We start from the raw sequence: 19,755 nt of genomic DNA, 5'->3' as shown, positions 1-19,755 counted from the left end.
CTTTTTTATGGCTGAGTAGTATTCCATTGTGTATATATACCACATCTTCCCCATCCATTCTTCTGTTGCTTCCATACCTTGGCAATTGTAAATAATGCTGCTATGAACATTGGGGTGCATGTATCTTTAATACATTTTTAGTCCTTTTTTGTTTGCTTGTTTGTCTATTTTGAGCTCAAGTCAATTAAGAATTTAGTGCCTACTGGAAAGACCAGCTCTTTGAGATCTGGGATTGGTCAGATCTTGTCTTTACTTTTGGCCTGTGACTGAACTTGTAAAACTGAAGACAAATCTCTCTATGTATCTATGTATTCATGTGTCTGTGGATCTATTGTGGAAAAAGACCTTGACCTCTTGGTGTGTGAGCATAAAATACGTTAATAGATTATATTAGATTATCATATCTTAAAGAAACTCTGTTCTGATTTGTTTATAGAAAAAATTAAGCAATATCTAAATCTAATATTCCTAAGTGGTGATACTTTCAATGTATTTGAATAAAATATCCTTCATAAATAAATGGCTATCCTAGAAACATTTTATAAATCCAAGTTCATATAAATAAGGTAAATCAGGTTAGCTTAATAATTTTGGCTTTACAAAACAGGTAGGTCTTTTCCTTGATCTGTCAGTCTTCAGTATAATGTAAGTGTACATTTTATTTGATTTCTCATGGAAAGAATAATTCACTGAACTTCTTAAATAGCTTACCGACCAAAAGGCTAACATTACTCTTATGTAATATTCCAATTATGAAAACTGTAAATTGGTGTTACTCGAAATTGAATCATTATTCAGACAAACTTACATGTTTTGTAGTGAATCAGATGAGGTCAAGTTCCAAGATCTTCACATCTTGGAAACTTTAAACTGATATTGAATGGAGATAATTAATGGATAATCATTGGCTACCTAGGTAATTTCTAAGATAGAATACTGAAAAACATTACTAAGCATAATTATAACTCTATGTACTTTTGCTTCTTATTTTTACATGCTACAGAAACGCTCTGTGTGGGAGTCACGTTAACAAACGTATTCACATTTTCCACTTGAAGAAGGAGTAACGCAGCCATAAAAAAGATCAAAATAATGCCATTTGCAGTAACATCAGTGGACCTAGAGATTCTCATAATTAGTGAAGTAAGTCGGACAGAGAGAGACAAATATCATACGATATCGCTTATAAGTGGAATCTAAAATATGACACAAACGAACTTATCTACAAAACCAAAACAGTTACAGATGTAGAAAATAAACTTATGGTTACTGCGGGGGTAAGGGAGGGGAGGGATAAATTGGAAGATTGGGACTGACATATACACACTACTGTATATAAAATAGATAACTGATAAGGTCCTACTGTATAGCACAGGTAACTCTACTCAATACTCTGTAATAACCTATGTGAGAAAAGAATCTAAAAAAAGAGTGGGTATATGTATTTGTATAACAGAGTCACTTTGCTGTACACCTGAAACTAACACAACATTGTAAATCAACTATACCCCAGTAAAAAAAATTAGAAAAAAAAAAAAGAAGAAGGAGTAAGGGAGGTGTGTGCCCGTGAACTCATGTGCCCTGCTGGTCAGCTCACAGGCTTGTGCAGGAAAGTTCTCAGTTTTCCACCCACCTCCCCAGTTTTTTCTGTAAAATAAAAGCTAGTTACTTTGGATAAAAGTTATCACTAACATGGGTGGTTGATGTTCTACACAAAGCAATTGTAACAAAGAAATAACAACTGTGGATGTGCTTTTGTTTCGTGAGGCAGCGAAGGGCAGTTTTCTTCCACAATGTGAAAGAGTACAGTGAGGGACAAAACTGAAAAAGTAAATTTTATTTGTCTTGGTTTAGAATACCTGATCCTGAAAAGAAATCATGAAACATATTTAAAATAGAACTAACATATGATGCAACAATCCCACCCCTGGACATATAGCCAGAGAAAACCATAATTCGAAAAGATACGTGCACCCCAATGTTCACAGCAGCACTATTTACAATAGCCAGGATGTGGAAGCCACCTAAATGTCCATTGACAGAGGAATGGATAAAGATGTGATACATAAGTACAATGGAATATTACTCGATCATAAAAAAGAATTAAATCGTGCCATTTGCAGCAACATGGATAGACCTAGAGATGATCATACTAAGTGAAGTAAGTCAGACAAAGACAAATATCATATGATATCACATATGTGGAATTTTTTTAAATGATACAAATGAACTTATTTACAAAAGAGAAACAGACTCACAGACATAGGAAACAAGCTTATGGTTACCAAAGGGGAAAGGTGGTGGGGAGGGATAAATTAGGAGTCTGGGATTAACATGTACACACTGCTATATATAAAATAGATAATCAGCAAGGACCTACTGTATAGCACAGGGAACTCTGCTCAGTACTCTGTAGTAACCTATATGAGAAAAGAATCTGAAAAAGAATGGATATATGTATATGTATAACTGAATCACTTTGCTGTACACCTGAAACTAACACAATATTGTAAATCAACTAGACTCCGATATAAAATGAAAATTAAATTTTAAAAACATTGGCCAAGTTCACTTACTATGGACGAGTTTGCTGCCTTTGTTTACTGACTAGCGCCTTTGTCTACAATACGAAAGGTGACTCTTTACCTTGCATGTAACCTGCCCAGATAACAGATAGTCTGGGTCTTACCATAAAAATTACTGTGCTTTATGTTGACTTTATGATGTCCTTGATTATGAACAAACAAAACACACACAAAGCCTCACTTGGGAAAGAGATGCAGCTCTTCAGAATAATCCCACCTTCTAGGTTGGCTTCACAATTTTGTATTATTCCCAAGTAGGAGAGCAAGAATTGTTTCTCAGTGCCTGATATTCTCTTAATCACATGCCCAGATCCTCTCTGACAAATCTTTTGATTTCTCCGTCCCAAGATCAGATCCTAACTACAGAAACAGTAAAATAAAACTTTCAGATATCTTTAAAACATTCTTTGAAACTTCTCAGAGGGGCCCTAGAAACTCACAAAGATTTGTTCTTTCACCTTATGAAACAAGAGAGTGAGATGCCAGAAGGAATTGTGTGTTTAATGGGTTCCACATTCCTTCATCAGAACTGCACTGGAGGAGCTGAAACATCAGAGGAGCCCCTCAGCCTTCCGCAGGCTAAGTTGGTATCGGTAAATGTCATCAATATAAATATTCCCGACATTGCATGCCTTATGGGAAGGCCCTGAAGGTTTGTCAGTGACCTTGCTTTTCATAATTCATTTTACCTTCAGGGAAACACTGATCAAAACTCTTATGAAATAGTTGTTTCCCAATAGAGATTTTTACTCTCCTCCATTTTTGCCTTGCTAGTTGCTGTCATAAATGAACCACAGCTTTTGTCATCGACAAAATTAGTCTTTAGTTTGCTGTTGGTCTGGAAGTTCTGCTATCAGCTACAGACCGGATGCTTTGTCTTCAGCAGTGACGTGCAGCCTGAGAGCCCCATGAAAAGACCACTGATGCCTCATGGAACCACCTCCTGGGGACAGACTGGTGAGCTGACCTCCCCTGCACAGCCATCAGACCACACTAACCCATAGATCAGGATTTCTAGGACTCTATGTTCAGAGGAGACCGTTCTTGAAAGCAGACTGTTGACCCAGGGTGCAAGGAACGAGAATTAATTACTTAGGATTGAATGAGGCCATTTTATTGTGGGTAATTTTTGGAAAATTCCTGACGTTGCTTTCGCCTTTTTCATTTATAGATTCTGTGACAGAGGCCTTTCTCTTCCTTCTTAACCTACAGTTTAATTCACTTTGCTTTCGTAAATTGAAAAGAGACATTTTTTTTTCCCAGAGATGGCTTAAGTCCCTGGATAACCCCTCCCCACCTTCCTCCCTCCTCAGCGGTACTTATTCATCTAAATTTGATGTATGTTACTCCCATGCATTTTTAAACACTTTGTTATATATGGATATCCATTAGCGATGTATGGCATAGTTTTTTGCAAGCTTTCAATCTTCCTAAAGTTGGAATCATAACTCTCCTCTTGCAGTTTACTTTTTTGGGGAGAGTGTGGTGGACATTGTTTTTGAGATGACTCCGTATTGGTCTATATAGTTCTTGCTTATTCTTTTTCCTGTCTGTATATTCCATCGTGTGACTACACTTTAATCATTTTTTGTTGGTAGACATTTAGGTTGTTTCCAGTTTTTACCCATATATGGTACACTAAACGTCTGGTACAGGTCTGATGACCTGTGTACTGAGTAGAACCACCTCAGATGGAAAACGGGCATGGTTTTTAGCTGCTGAACAGTTCATAGCTGGGCATGGAAAGAGACATTTTCATCCAATTATTTCTGACCCCCTCAACTCCAGGATTCAGAGTCTCTTGCTTAGTTCCCTGAACTTTGCATGGAAATGCAGTTATTGTCATATGTTCAATGAGAAACTGTCCTCCTTTTTCCTGGAATATAATTGGACTGTGTATTTGGGATGTCATACTTGGGGACGATTCTCATTTCATCAGGTGTGATGAGCCACTTTATAGACACAATCAATGCCACAAAGCCCATCCCAGCCTCACAGGTGGTGAAGAAGGTCGCTTCCTGCAGATCGGGAGGATTCCCCAATCGGAGAAGCTTTGAGAAAACAGGAAATATATCCAATCATCCAGTGGCAACAGTTCCTTGGGGTCTGTTTCCCAGCAAATAATAGAGGCTTTGAAAAACCCAGCCTGGATCATATTCCAATATGACCCAGCAATATAGCCAGACAAAACTGTAATTCAAAAAGATACATACACCATTATGTTCATAGCAGCACTATTCACAATAGCCAAGACATGGAAGCGACCTAAATGTCCATCGACAGATGAATGGATAAGAAGATGTGGTCTATATATACAATGGAGTATTACTCAGCCATAAAAAATTGCAATAATGCAATTTGTAGGAACATGGATGGACCTAGAGATTATCATACTAAGCGAAGTAAGTCAGACAGAGAAAGACAAATACCATGTGATATCATTTATAGGTGGAAACTAAAATATGACACAAATGAAACAAACAATCTCACAGACATAGAGAACAGACTTGTGGTTGCCAAGGGGGAAGGGTGTGGGGGAGGGATGGATTGGGAGTTTGGGATTAGCAGATGCAAACTACTAGATATAGAATGTAGAATGGATAAACAACAAGGTCCTACTGTATAGCACAGGGAACTGTATTTAATATCCTGTGATAAACTATAATGGAAAATAATATAAAAAAGCAAGTATATGTATGTATAACAATCACTTTGCTGTACAACAGAAATTAACACAACATTGGAAATCAACTATACCTCAATAAAAAAAAAATCCAGGCTGAGACTCATGAAAACTTCCCACAAAGGCTAATTCCAGGGCCTTGGCAGTTACTCGATGGCTCACAGAAAATTTAAGGAGGTCCGTAAATTAATGAACATTCTTACTGCATCTAAGTAAATAATCAGGCCAGACCTAATGAGACCGTAGTTTTGTGACCGAGAGGAATTGAAGGTGAAGCTTATGGCCCTAAAAATTGTGAGAAACTTTATTGCGCAGAAAAAAAAAAATTACTGAGTGTCCCTTCATGGCATTCTGGGTGTCACCCAGTGAGAGGGTTGTCTGATTGTAAGAGGTGCGTGCCTGCAACCAACCTGGTGTTCCCGTTCTGGGGAGACTGAGTTAGTTCACGCAGGACTGACAGAATACATGTGATTCCTGGTCACGGGGCACGTGAATTTTGTCCAGGAGAGACCGTGAATCTCTGTGAATCCAGTGCCCATTGAAACTACCTTGTAGCATCTCGCTGGTTCCTCATTAATTAATTACGTAAAATGTGTTGCTTTTTTATTTGTATGATATGTATGTATATATGTATGTATGATTTTACCTTTTAAAAAATATTCTTTAATACTTCTTAGTTCATGCAACAACCCTGCGACTTAAGCGTTGTCACCACTCTTTCGTAGAAAACAATCTGAGGCGCAAGGCAATGTCCCACCATCAAGGCCACATGCTTGGAGCCCAGAGGCAGGCTGCAAACCGGCCCATCACCAGCTTCCGGGGGGGCCTGAATGCAACCCAAACATCTGCCCTCTCATTGCCCAGGGCCCCTGCCCCTTTGGGAACCACCCTTTCCTTTGCTCCCAAGTGGAATGGCCCTCTGTCTTTTCCTACAGCTTTTGAACATTTCAGACCCTGCCCCACCGTCTCCTAGGTCCTCTGCAGGGTGGAGGGCTGGGGGGAGATGGTGCTCTTCTCCACACTCTGCTCTCAGCACTTCCTGCTCCTTGATTTCCTCAAAGCAGATTTGATACATAAAAGGTTCAGGATCGAAGGTGGGATTTTTCAGCCCAGCACAGAATTAGAAACAAATTGAATATTAGTCTTCAGTGTCCTACAGACTTAAGGGTTCACTGCCGGGGATGTTCTGGCCGCTGGGTCCTTGGGCCTGGCTTCTCCCCATTCTCAGGCCCCTTTCCCTCTAGACTCCTCCTCTCCTTCTCTTTCCACGACTCCACCACCACCACCACCACCCCACCACCGCCTCACCACCACCACCCCCACACCCCCCACACCCCCCTCACCCCCCACACCCACACACCCACACACACACACACCCCTCACCCCACACCCACACACCCCACACACCCCCACACACCCACACCCCCGTCCTCCCCGACAGGCAGAGGGAAGGTATTCAATACTTCCTTCTTCAAAACAATTCGCCTCTTTGTCTCCTCCCATCCAGGCCGTGATTGGGGAAGGAATCATGATTAGAACCAAACAAACCAAACGTGATCTAAAGACATTATTTTTCCAACAAATGACCTTTTTCCTCATTTAAAGGAATTTTTTGCTTCCTCTCAGTTTAATCCATTCCAACTTCAAACTGTAGACAACATTTCTGATAGAAGTCGTTTTCTTCCTATTACACAAAAAATGGAATTCCCCGACAGAAGAGGATAATCTTCCAGCACAGAAAGCTTCCACACACAGCTGCCCTGGCCTGAAGACGCTCCCCGAGAAATCCTAGAACATGCTGGACAACCGTAGTCTTTTGTTGGAATGAGGACACGTACACCAAACACACTATTTTGAAAGATAAATGTTCATTTGGAGAAACTGTTGGCTGAAAAAATTATGGACACACATCTTAAAATGCAATTCTTGGGCTTCCCTGGTGGCGCAGTGGTTGAGAGTCCGCCTGCCGATGCAGGGGACGCGGGCTCGTGCCCTGGTCCGGGAAGATCCCACGTGCCGCGGAGCGGCTGGGCCCGTGAGCCATGGCCACTGGGCCTGCGCGTCCGGAGCCTGTGCTCCGCAACGGGAGAGGCCACAGCAGCGAAAGGCCCATGTATCGCAAAAAAAAGAAACAAAAACAAAACAAAACAAAAAAATGCAATTCTTGCCTTAGGATCTCATGGGCTCTCAAGAAATTCTTGTGAACAAAATAGAGAAAGATTAGCAGCTGGCAGGACGATGGGTATTGGGAGGGGGTGTCTAACTGGGGAAACTGGCGTTCCAGAAGAGACCATCTGAGGAGAGTGGGACTCTGCAGGGGGGGCTGGTGGTGTAGGGTTCAGCAATTTTATCACAACCTCCTGACTTAAACATGGGGAAGATGTGTTCAAGGCCTCTACGCGGACTGGGGGAGGTCCCCTGAGGGCTCTGAGCAGATGGGGACTTGCTCCTGTCCTTCTGTCTGTCCACCACCCTCAGAGCCAGGCATTGCCCACTTTAGGACGTGGGCTGACACGGACGGAAGTCAGCCATGGCAGGATCGAAGCCCACTGAGGGCCAACGCGTCTCAGCCATGGTGACCAATGCTGAAACGGGAGGAAAGGGGACAGGGCATAACCTTTAAAAACATGGCATAGCCTGAGGACATGACATATAAGCTGATTAGAACCAAATAGGTCCAAGATGGCAGATGAGTCGACTTCCAGTAGCCCCTGAGCCTCATTATACTCTCATTGTAATACATTAGCTAAGTGACACACCCCCAGGTGCCGTGACAGTTCCAAGGCCAACCATAAAGGTCAAAAAGTGGATGGTGGCACAGTTCCTGGAAATCCCCACCCCTTCCCGAAATAGCTATAATGCTCCTCCCACCCATTAGCCTATGAAATTACCCAGCCCTATAAAAACTGACAATCCCATACCCTGGTGCCTTTCTTGCCTTCTGAGATGGCCCACACTCTGTCTGTGGAGTGTGTGTTTCTCTCTGAATAAATCCACTTCTTACCTATCACTTTGTCTCTCACTGAATTCTTTCTGCTACGAGACATCAAGAACCTGAGCTTTGGGCTTCCCTGGTGGCGCAGTGGTTGAGAGTCCACCTGCCAATGCAGGGGACACAGGTTTGTGCCCCGGTCCGGGAGAATCCCACATGCCGCGGAGCGGCTGGGCCCGTGAGCCATGGCCGCTGAGCCTGCGCGTCCGGAGCCTGTGCTCCGCGACGGGAGAGGCCACAACAGGGAGAGGCCTGCGTACCCAAAAAAAAAAAGAACCTGAGCTGCATTAAGTCCTGAGACCAGGTATGTGATCTCAGTTAAAAGACCGTGGGTTCAAGTCCCAATCTGAGTTGCATGGTTTCAACACCACCAGCAGACATGTGGCCAAGAGAATCGCCAGTCTGCCCTGGAGTTTTAAAAACTGCAGATCGAAACAGGAAAACAGGCAAAAATGAAACAGGTGACCAGGCTGTGGTGATAGGAGTATGACTCATTTCTTCCAGTTTTACTAAACAACACCCTCTGTCTTCTGCAACAAGCAGAAGTGGTAGTCGCTTGGTAGGGACTGTGCAGAGTGTGGAGGACTGCAGCACCCTGGACCCCGAGCGGGAGCCAGGGCGGAGGAGCGGGCAGCTCCATCCCGTACATGCAGCACTAGCACCAAGCACCCCTGACAGACAGATGGACAGGGCGTGGGAGAGAGCCAGAGGAGGCAGCCAACACCTAGGGCTGAGCACGCGGGTCCTACAGGGAGCAGGGTCAGCGGAGGGGAGAGCGCATCTCTGCAGGGCGCTGGGCCACAGCAGGGCAGAGAAGTCACAGCGGAAGAGGTCAGGCAGCTCGGCTGTGTTCCAGGGACAGTAGATTCAAGGCAGGGAGTGGAAGAAGATGGGTAGAGAGACGGTCAGGATGGGAGATTTAAACAAGAGAGCGATTTAATCAGAAATGAGTTTCTGGGGCTTCCCGGAGGTCCAGTGGTCAGGACTCTGCACTTCCACTGCAGGGGGCATGGGTTCAAGCCCTGGTCCAGGAAGATCCCACGTGCTGCGGAACAACTAAGCCCGTGCGCCACAACTACTGAGCCTGTGCTCTAGAGCCCGCGAGCCACAACTACTGAGCTCACGTGCCACAACTACTGAAGCCCGAGCGCCGGAGAGCCCGTGCTCCGCGGTAAGAGAAGCCACCGCAATGGGAAGCCCGCGCACCGCAGCAAAGAGTAGCCCCCGCTCGCCGCAACTAGAGAAAGCCCACGCGCAGCAACGAAGACCCAATGCAGCCAAAAAATAATTTAAAAATAAAAAATAAATAAAATGGGTCCTTGAAATAATGAGACTTAACACTATAATCAATAAACTGATAAAAAAAAAAAAAAAGGAAGGAAGGAAGGGAGGGAGGGAGGAAAGGAAAGAAAGAAATGAGTTTCTGAAAAATTGCCCTGGCAGCCCTGGTCCACTCCAGGCATTGACTAAAGGGAGACACCACAGACAGGCCAGGACACTGTCACATTCCTGCAGGAAAAGGTGACAGGCCTGACCTGGGAGGAGGGGGAGATAAAAGGATTTAGAGCTCTTTAAGAAGCCGGTCAGAGGACTTGGTGACAGACACCGGAGCACGGAACAACCAGGACCCTTCTGGTAACAGAAACCCCATGAACGTGACGGGTTTGTTTCATTCCAGGCAAGGAAGAAGGCGAAGGCCCTGCTCTTTTTTTTTTTCTTCCGGTTGACCAAGTCCCACGGCTTGCAGGATCCTAATTCCCAACCAGGGATGGAGTCCAGTGAGAGCACCAAGTCCTAACCACTGGACCGCCAGGGAATTCCCAGGGCCCTTGTCTTAAGAAGGATTTGACTCTACGGGGAGAGGATGCCCTCCCTCTTCTCGCTGGCCAGGATTGTGTCAAAGGGTCACCCATAGCTGCATGGAAGTCTGAGTGATTTCAGTGGAGTTGATTGGTACCCTGGACAAAATCAGAGTTCAGTTAGGGGGCAGGGGCAGGTGAGTACCGGGTGAGCACGAAGTGGCGTCAGGGGGACGCCCCGGGTTTGACAAGCCCATCTGAGAGGTGCCGTGGCCATCGGGGAAGATGGGCAGTTAGACACCTCCACCTGAAGCTTGGGTGAGGTCACTGGCCTGAAGCCATGAATTCAGGCTTGCCAGCTCATCATGAAGGATGACCTTCTACAAACTTCCCAGCCCATTTTGTGACTCTGCCCCATAGACCTCCCAAAGTAAGAATGGGACGTCACATCAGGCTTCCAAAGGAGGAATCCCACTGCCTCCACGCTGGGATGGTCTCTATGTGCGAACCTTGGCCCACCACGAGCTCATCACCTCTTTGGGGAAAGAGCTGGGCCTCCTTCCTGGTCACCCCCGGCAGTTCACACTGTGGGGACGTGAGATGAGCCTCTGCCCACCCTGGATTCCAGGACTTGGCATCCGTCTCTGCCCACTGTGCGTTGACCTTGGCGGGCTGGGAGGCCAGGAAGGTCTCTTACCCCCTCCCCCACCAGCAGTCGGGATCCTCATCTGTAATCAGGGGCTGGCTTCCTGCCTCATTGTTAACTATCCTTCTTTATTATACCGAGAAGTGTCTTCCTCAGTGATTTGCTTGTCCGCACAACCAGAGCCGGGCCTGGAACGTTGTTGGCAGTGGCCTGCCTGTGTTCTCTGGCAGGCCCACGGCAGCCTCTCCCCGGAGCCCCGGGGACCCAAGAGCAGCCCAGGCAAGGCTGTCTTGACTGCCCTTCACGTCCTCTCTGGCCTCACTGGCCACAGTGGCTTCCTTTTTTTTTTTTTTTTTTTTTTTTGCGGTATGCGGGCCTCTCACTGCTGTGGCCTCTCCCATTGCGGAACACAGGCTCGGGACGCGCAGGCTCAGCGGCTATGGCTCACGGGCCCAGCCGCTCCGCGGCATGTGGGATCTTCCTGGACCGGGGCACGAACCCGCGTCCCCTGCATCGGCAGGCGGACTCTCAACCACTGCGCCACCAGGGAAGCCCCACAGTGGCTTTCTTGACCAGGGAACTCTTCTTAAAGGAAGGCATTTCGCAACTCCGTAGCATTCTGTGCCTGCAAAACCTCTTCTTCCTCCCTCCTCTTGAGGCTGTGCTCAGGCCGCACCCCCAGGGCCCTCCCCCTCCCAGGTGCCCTCGTTTCTCCCCCGGGCCATCTCCACCTCGCTGCCCCTCAGCCCAGACCTCTCTCCTGAGCTCCAGGCCCCCTGCGAGAGCCTGAGCCCTCACAGGCCCCTCCACCTCCACTGACCTCGCCCCCAGACTCACCTACTCTTCTGCCCGCTTCTCTCTGCCTGAGGTAGGCCCCCCAGACGTCAGCTCCTGGGGACCCCCGTTAACTCTAAAGGCTCAGCGCAGACACCCCCTCCCGTGTGAAGCCAGGTGGTGGCGCCTTTCTGTCTCTAGAACCTTGGACTCACCACCACGAGAGCACCTGTTGTGGTCTTAACTGTACCCGTCTGCTTCTCCCCAGACTGAGCACAGCGGGGTAGGAGCTGCACTGAATGATCTCTGTAATCTCCTGTGGGAGATGCGAGGAACGAATCAGTGAACGGATGAACAGTGAATGAACAGTCAGGAGACTGGATCTATGCAGACACAGGCGCATCCCCAGCCACACGTCTCCAAGCGGCTGGGGAAGGTCACAGTCTACACGGGTCTCCAGTAGTGGGACAGGTCCTATCTCCAGCGGGAGAGCGGGGGACGGTCGGTGAACATTACTCCTGGAACATGGAGGAACAGCCCTGCGTGGTCACACACTGACCTTGAGATAGATTGGACGTGGTGAATAAAGGCAGGGTCTCCCAAAGGTCACACACATACACTTATGGTCTCCATCAGGTACGTTCCCTGGTCTCTCGGCCCTTTCTGGAAGCCACCGTGGTGTGCACAGTCACTGGTTCCAGTTCCTAGAAACCATCCCTCTTCTCCTTGGAAGCTATATCCAAATTTTTGTTCAGGTGTCCTCTCTCCCCAGCCCCCCAGCCCAACCCCACCTCCATCTCAAGGCCTTGTAAGTTTGGGGCCAATCCTGAGGTCCCACCCCTGGCCACACGGCTGATTCAGCACTGAGGACCTGACCCAGTTCTGGCCAATGAGACAAAGGAGCTTTGCTGAGGTGCTTCTGGGAAGGAAGTCCCCCGCCGCTCTGGGTGGGCTGTGCAGACATCAAACCTGAAACCGTTGAGGACGCAGCCCAAAGATGAAGCTGACGCTCAGGGCACAGGGGAGCCGGGAACATCTCGGAGGGCCTGAGCTGCAGCCCAACTGCCCACCCACCTCAGGCGCTGAAGACTCTACCAGCTGAGGTTTGCTGAGCCAACAAACCCAACGTTCGGTCACAGAGTCCCTGCACAGAGCCTGGTGTTTGGGGTGGTGAGGCTAGAGGTGTGAACACTTGAATTCCCAGAGGCAGAGCCGAGGGTCTGCAGGCCAGTGGAACCAAGAGAAGCAATGCCAGCCTGGTTCCCAAATCCAACCGAGGAGGAAAAACAGGAGGCCAGCCGGCAGGCTGGACAGCGTCCGAGTCACTGTGGAAGGCCTCCTGGGGAGCCGGCCGGAAGGAGGGGAGGCCAGGGGAGTCCATGAGATGAGCCAGGGGCGTCTGTGGCCTCGAGGATGGGGAGGGGAGGCCGACAAGGCGTGAGCTGACTGGCTCTGAGCTCTCTAGGACTGACGCACACCTGGAGATGTCCCAGCTCCCAGACACTCGGCGCAGCCCAGGCCTTGAGCTAGCTACTTATTCGCTTGGGCTGGAGCTGTCCCTGCAGGGCCGGCTCCCTCCCCACTCCCACGAGGAGCTCCCTGCAGGCCCCACCCGACACAAAGCAGGGCTCTTCCTGCCAAAGTGCCCCAGCTGCAAGGGAGGGAACCCCCTTGAGGGTCAGCCACCAGCTGATACCTCTCTGAATCTCACCTTGTGGGAAACCTAACGCAAATACTTTCTCCTGAATAATATCTTTAAATTTCTCATCATGAAATAAAAGTGAAGCCTCTCGTGTTGGCACCGTGGCTGCAGGCCTCCACAGACCCCAGGGCACACACAGCCCAGGTTTGGAAGCTCAGTGGAGCTCGCCTGGTCTGGGCTTCAAGCTTGGCTCCAACAACAATGATCTGAGTGGCTTTGGGCAAGAGAATTAACCTGTCAACCTGGAAGAGAGGGAGGGAGGGAAGGAGGAAATGCTAAAGCTTGCAAAGCAGGGGCAATAGAAATCAACTTCCTGTGCCCCACTCTCATAATTTCCTTGCTCACAGAAATTTTGGTTGACAGAGCAGACACTGTCAGACACAGGACAAGGCAGAACCACGGCAGTGACAATCCCGCCACCTGAAACAAAGCTCAGGAGTTATATCCAAAAATAAAGCTAAGACTCCAACATTCAGCCCTTTCACCTGCTTTTTCTGCAGAAGAGATTTATGCAGAGATAAATCCTTGCCACCTGGAAGTCCAGGCTGGTCCCTGGGCCCAAGAGCACAACTCCAGCGGCCCCCGGGAAGGACCCAGGCCACTGCTGCATGTGCCACATGCCACTCAGAGCAGCCCGCGTCCACTGATGGAGCTGGAGACCCGGGCTGCGTGCAGTGGGGGCCTTGATGCCAGAAAGAGAGGCAGGTGGGGAGCGGGGCGGAGCCAGCCCTTCAGGCCTTCCCGCGCCCGGGGGCCAACTGCTCCGGTTCAGCCCCTGCCCCTACTCCCGCCCCTATCCCACCACTCACCAGCAAAACCCCCAAATCCCTCGAGCCTGACTCCTCACCTGTGCAATGCTGCCCTGGTACCGCCCCCGAGTTCTCACACGCACTAAATAGAGTCACTGAGGGCGGCACCCAGCAGACTCCTGGGCACAGAGCTGGCTCTTCGAGCCCCTTGTCTGCCCTTCCCGTCACCTGGCCCCCATCTCCTGCATCCCCACCAACAGCCAGTGAAAACATCACGGAACAGGGCCAAAGCCCCTGCCGGGTCCGGGCCCAGATGAGCCCCAAAGGACGCGGAGGTCACGCACGGGCAGGGGTGCTGGTCAGGGCAGAGGGCCTGCTGGGTGGGCTGTTTCAGGACAAAAGCACAGATAATCGCGGCTGCACTGCATAGCAGACAGAAATGGAGGGACACACACACACACACACACTTTGAGTACTTTTGTCATTTTTGTTTGTTTCATTTTGTTTTGAACACTAAGATTTATTTTCAAACAGCACACAGACGTCTGCGGGGCAGGGCCAGGCCAGGCTGGTGTCTGGGCCCGAGGTCTCAGGGGACGCTGGACGCCACCCGCGGCAGCTGCCAGGAAAGGAGGGCCCCGGCCCGGGCGGCCGGCCCAAGCTTCAGGCAAGCGCGGTGCGCGGCGGCCCCCAGGACCCGCCCCGCGGCCGGGCACCCAGGCGGCGGCAGTGGCGCCACCCAGCGGGCGCGGGCGGGGGAGGCGGCCGGGAACTCAACTAGGGGATACAGCAGCTTCAGGAACACTGGCGATTCCGCCGGACTCGCCGAAACCAGGCTCTTTGGAAAACCACCTCATCTTTGGGAAGACACCTCCTGGCTTAGGTCTCTCCCCTCAATTTCCCTTTGCTTTTCAAAAGTTTAAAAACAAAAACGGAAAAAAAAAAAAAGAAACACACATTTTTCGGGAAAAGGTGCTGCTGTTCACGCATCCGCAGCACCACCAGCCGCTCTGCTCTCACTGCACCCTCGCGGTGAAGTTCTCGGGGAAGACGCCCCGGCACTTCTCCAGTTCCTTGTGCAGATTCCAGTCGCTCTCCTTCACACCCATGAGCCAGCCTTCATCCTGAGGGGAAGCCAGCGCGTTGCATGGGGCTGGGGGAGGACGACGTCCACCCCGACAGGGCGAGCCCTCCTTCTGGCCGCTCATTTCCTCTAGACCGTCACACCAGCCTTAAAGGACGCCTCCTCCAGGCAGCATTCCCTGCTCTTCTCTTGAGACCCAAACCGGGCCCCCCAGCCCAGGAGCCATCCCTCCCTGCAGCAGGTGCATTTAACTCTTTATTGTTTGGTGAGTCCTCAGGCGGGAAGGCAGCCTGACTGCTGCACTGGTCCAAACGCCTCTAAACGACTCCTTCAATCCCCCACCAAAGAGCTTCCCACCAGCTGGTGCCCACAGAGGCCACATCACCGAGGAGGACATCAACTGTTCTTCCGGCCTTCCACAAAAAATGCCAGAAAGTTATGCTGAGCACTGACCACTTGAAAGCTTCTAGAGTGACCTGAGGCCATCCCACCAAGCCCTCCGAGTCGAACCTGACCTTTGCTTTAATAGTGACCCCTCAGAAGGATCATCTACCCAAGCCGAGACAAGCCCTGACCCCTGGGCCTGAAGTGACCACACACCCCCTGCCATTGCTGCCCCTGCAGCGGGGCTATGCCTGGGACCCACCTGCAGGATTACCTGCCTTGTCCTAGACCCTGAGCCACACCCACCCACCCCAGATGGCTCCCACTGTGGGCTGGGAGGCCAGGAGTCTGCTCCTACAAACCCCACCTAGCCCGGGGCTGGACCCCCGGGGAGATCGGCGGGGACCTGGGGCTTTAGGAAAATGGGCTGATTCAGCGCCAGGCCCAGGAAACCCTTGTTACTCAAACCTCCCAGCCCACGGTGGCCTCAGTAAGTACCTACTGTCCTCAAGCCCCAGCCCAGGACACCCCAGCCAGGTTGGCCTCACCCCAATCCAGCCCTCCTCCCACCCTCGGCCGCTCTGACAATTACACCACAGGGACATGGTGGTGACTGAACGGACTAGAGTCCCACCAGGTTCCCTCTGCACTGTGGCTGCCACCTGGATACCCATGTGGGCAGCCCCACTGGACCGCCAGCACCCCACAAACAGGGGCTCCTGCTGAGGGGCCACAGCGACCTGAATAAAGCAGCCCATCCAGACCTGGCGGGGGGGAGGAGAGGGGGCAGTTCTGCTCAGCAAAGCCCACTCTGAGGCCCTTCACAGCAAGGAGAGGCCACAGCAGGAGAAGGGTCTGCGAGGCACAGGGTGAGGACCAGCTGGGGACAGGGCTGTGGACTCGGGGGTCTGTCACATGGGCAGGGAAGGGCGGGGCCAGCCTGGAGGGTGGCACCTGGGGCCAACAGGAGGCTGCAGAGCAGCGGGTGGGGGGCAGCCTGGGATGCGGTCCTGGAGGAGGGGGGCCCGGGTTGGGGGGGCCTGGAAGGGAGAAGGGGCCCAAGGAACTAGGATGCAGAGAATCGAGAGAAAGGCAGACAGAGGCTGAGGAAAGGAGGAAGCAAGAAGCAGGAAGTGAGAAACTGAGGGGGGCAGACAGGGTGAGAGCAGAAAAGGGGAACTGTGCCGGCCGCAGGGAAGGGAGGCGGAAGCAAAGGCGAGGCCGTGGGGAGAGGCCGCGGGTCGGCTGGCGTGGCTCTGCTGCCCCCTGCTGGCCGCGCCGCCTCCCTGCAGACCAGGCCTCACCTGCTCCTCTGGGTTCTGGAAGGGGATCACCAGCACCACGTCCCCAGCTTTGAGCTGCAGCTCGTCCGTGTCAGTGGCCGTGTAGTCGTGCTGGGCCTGCACCTGCAGAGGGTGGGGAGAGCTGACACCCCTTTCCTCGGCAGCCTCTGTCCCACCTGCAGCCCCGTGGGCGCCGGGAGAAGGTGAAAGTAGCAGGAGCGGGGCTCGGAAACCACCTCGCGGATTGGGGAGCAGAGGGCGGGTAGTCGGGGAGGGACGGCTTTGGGCCCCCCACATAGCCTCGGGCCCAGCGTCCTCCCCCCCCCCCCACGGAGGCAGCCGAAGGCTGCGGGTCAGCAGGCCAGGCTCACCTTGAACATGAACCCCGGGGGCAGGTCCAGGCGCCCTGCCCCGCTGCCGCCCTCCACAGTGCCGTTCACAGCTGCCGAGAAGGTCTCCACCACCAGCGCGGGGAGAGAGCTCTGGCGGGAGGGGGCGCAGGTTAGCGAGGGCGGGGAGTGGGTCCCGGAGGGCGGGGCCGCGCGGGCAGAGAAGGGGGTGTCTGTGCCCAATGCCAGACCAGCCTGCCTCCAGGTTCCTCACCAGGAACCATGACCTGGACCAGCACAGAGCAAGACACGGGGCTAGGGAGCCGCGGGCGGCGGGGAGAAAAGACAGGGCCTTGGTCCCTGTCATCTTACGGAGGCTGCTTCACTTGCTGCCGTCTCCCCGGGCTCCTGGGCTCCAGCCGCAGGGTGGGTCCCACACGTCACCTCAGAGGCCTCTGCTGGCTGCAACATAAATGCCAGCATGGGGTCAGACACAGGATGGGGCGCTGAGACCGGGACAAGGAGAGGGGCCACGGAGAGCCAGTGCCTCTGCCTGGTACAGGGAGCCCCTGAAAGAAAGGCTCCGGGCACGGAAGCGGCTGGAGAAGGTGCTGGCAGACACACGGACCCCGAGTGACATGCTGCTGAGAAGCCCAGCGCAGGCCCCTGGCTGCCACCCCTGAGCCTCCCTCACAGGCCCTGCCCTCTAAGCCCAAGCCCTGGCCAAGCCTCGGCTTCCTGCCACCCGCCTGGTCCCGCTGGCCCCTCACAGGTGGCTCCCGTGGCGAGGGCCCAGGCAGGGCACCCCGGACGCTGCCCGGCTGCAGTCAGGCTGCAGCCACTTCTGAGCTCTGGGAGCAATCACTCGGCCCTCCCAGCCCCCAACCTCCTCATCTGCAGGAGGAAATGTCTAGGTCAGGCTGCAGGTTAAAGAATTCTGGAGAGTGCCCACCATGGACCTGGAGGTGCTCGAGACATGCCTCCCTCCCACCGTGGGAGTCCTGAGCTGGGAAGCTGGGGCGGGGGTCGGCGAGCGGGTGAGGGGCTGACCTGACTGAGCCACAGCCCTGCCCCGGGGCCTCCTGGCTCAGGGCCCTAGCCTCACCCTCAGTCCCACGGTGGCCTTGTCCGTCCTGTGCCCCCTCCTCCGGGCTCTTCCTCCATGCTAGACCCCCAGAGGCCGGGGGCGGGTGAGGGGCTGGCGGGGGCACTTACTTGGGCAGGCCCCGGCTCGGCCGTCTGGCTGGGCCAGGCCACGGCAAAGGTGCCCTCGGCAGCGCTGGGCTCCCTGGAAGGCAGGCTGCCAGCTGGACTCTCTGTGGGCTAGTGATGGGCCACCAGGGAGAACAGGGTGGGAGGGGCGGGGGGCGGGGGGGGGGGGGGAGACAAGAGAAGAAGGTCGTGAGCAGCCCAGCGTGGGCCCACGGGAGCAGATGGGCACCTGCAGCCTGGCCGCCCCACGGGGCACAGACAGAGACTCCCCAGAGGAACACCTCCTCCCACCACTGCGCAGGGGACAGGAAGGTGTGAATGTGTCACACGCAGCTCAGCACGTGGCTCTCTCTGGCCTCCTCCAGGGAAATACCCTGGAGCTTGCGAGCCCCGGAGCCTGGGCTGCAGGCGCCTTCTCGCCAGCCCCTCCTGGTCCTGCGGGAGCCGCGTCACCAGCTGTGGGGTATCCTCCCTGAGGGCGTGGATGTCTGAGCCACCAGGTGATGGCAGCACCTGTCGGGCAGGCGCCTGGCCTCACTCTGTCTGTCCTGTTTCTCGAATCATCTCTCCCCCCTCCTCTGTCCCAGCAGCTCCCTGGTGCCACTGCCCTGCGGGGCCCCTGCTGACAGAAAGCTCCTCGGAGGCAAGGACCCTCCACCCCAGGGCCCCCCTACCCAGCAGGCCTTGGCCCAGCACGGGGACACCCCATCCACCCTCGGGGACCAGTTGGTCACTGTCTACGCCACTCACAGGCCCTGACAACTGGGCTGCACCACGGGGGACTCTTCAGAGGCTAAGCTGAGGAGCCTTTTCCCACAGGGCCTGGCTGAAGGCCCAGTGTCTCCATGGGGGGGGGTGGCGGGGAGGGGGAAGCAGACGAGCTGGAGGCCCGACAGCTCCCTGTGCGCGTGGGCACGGCCAGGCGTGCGTGTGCGTGTGCACCTGTGAACCAGCCAGGTGCAAGACGAGGCAGGGTGGGCACAGAGCAAACACAGCTTACCTCCCAGAGGTCCCACGGAATTGACTGAGCACAGCAGAGGGGAGAAGGACAGAGTTAGCACGGAGGTTAGAGGCGGCGGCAGGCAAGCAGTCCCCAGGGACCCCGCACCCGTCCCAGGGCCCTCGAGCCCAGCAGGCACAGGGCAGGCAGAACAGAGCCGGGCTCTGCGGTCCCCAGAGCACCAAGTCCTGGACACCTTCCAGGCTACTGAGACCCCCAGGCCAGGGAGTGCCCGAACCCGGGGCTGCCACCATGAGAGGGGCAGGAGGGTGCTGAGATGGACCGTGTAAGCTGCCAGGTGAGTGTTCAGCTGACCTCGTCCCGAAGGTCCTCTTGCTGACCTGTGTCCGCCCTCTTCCCTTTCCCATGGTCAGGACCAGGGGAGGTGACAAGAGCTGGGAACCAGGGCTCCAGGGGAAGGGCAGTGAGTGGGCGGAGAGCCTGGTGACCCCAGGACCCCCAAAGGCCTGGGCCTAGATGGGCCCACATGGCCGGAGGGCAGACATGAACACAGGCCCCGGGGCCCAGAGGCC

General features: G+C 53.0%; 1 protein-coding gene across 12 annotated transcripts in view; it reads right to left on the bottom strand.

The window, feature by feature from the left end:
* Positions 1-14,403: 14,403 nt before the first annotated feature.
* The window catches only part of BIN1 (bridging integrator 1), a 55,770-nt gene continuing 50,418 nt past the window's right edge, over positions 14,404-19,755 (bottom strand). For 6 of the 12 annotated variants that reach the window (XM_027082557.1, XM_027082566.1, XM_027082554.1 and 3 more), the window contains 5 exons: positions 18,226-18,333; positions 17,383-17,472; positions 17,053-17,163; positions 16,703-16,804; positions 14,404-15,054 (listed from right to left, as the gene is read on the bottom strand). In XM_027082557.1, the coding sequence (XP_026938358.1) occupies positions 14,947-15,054; positions 16,703-16,804; positions 17,053-17,163; positions 17,383-17,472; positions 18,226-18,333 (519 nt within the window). In that variant the 3' untranslated portion in view covers positions 14,404-14,946. Of the gene's footprint in view, positions 15,055-16,702; positions 16,805-17,052; positions 17,164-17,382; positions 17,473-18,225; positions 18,334-19,222; positions 19,247-19,755 lie in introns of all 12 variants that reach the window. The other 6 variants (XM_027082565.1, XM_027082567.1, XM_027082558.1 and 3 more) reach the window with 2 other exon arrangements.

The sequence above is a fragment of the Aethalodelphis obliquidens genome, unplaced genomic scaffold (genome assembly GCF_003676395.1).
Source record: "Aethalodelphis obliquidens isolate GAN/ISIS:26980383/991018 unplaced genomic scaffold, ASM367639v1 scaffold47, whole genome shotgun sequence".
Taxonomy (NCBI): domain Eukaryota; kingdom Metazoa; phylum Chordata; class Mammalia; order Artiodactyla; family Delphinidae; genus Aethalodelphis; species Aethalodelphis obliquidens.
This window is presented reverse-complemented; position numbering and strand designations above follow the sequence as displayed.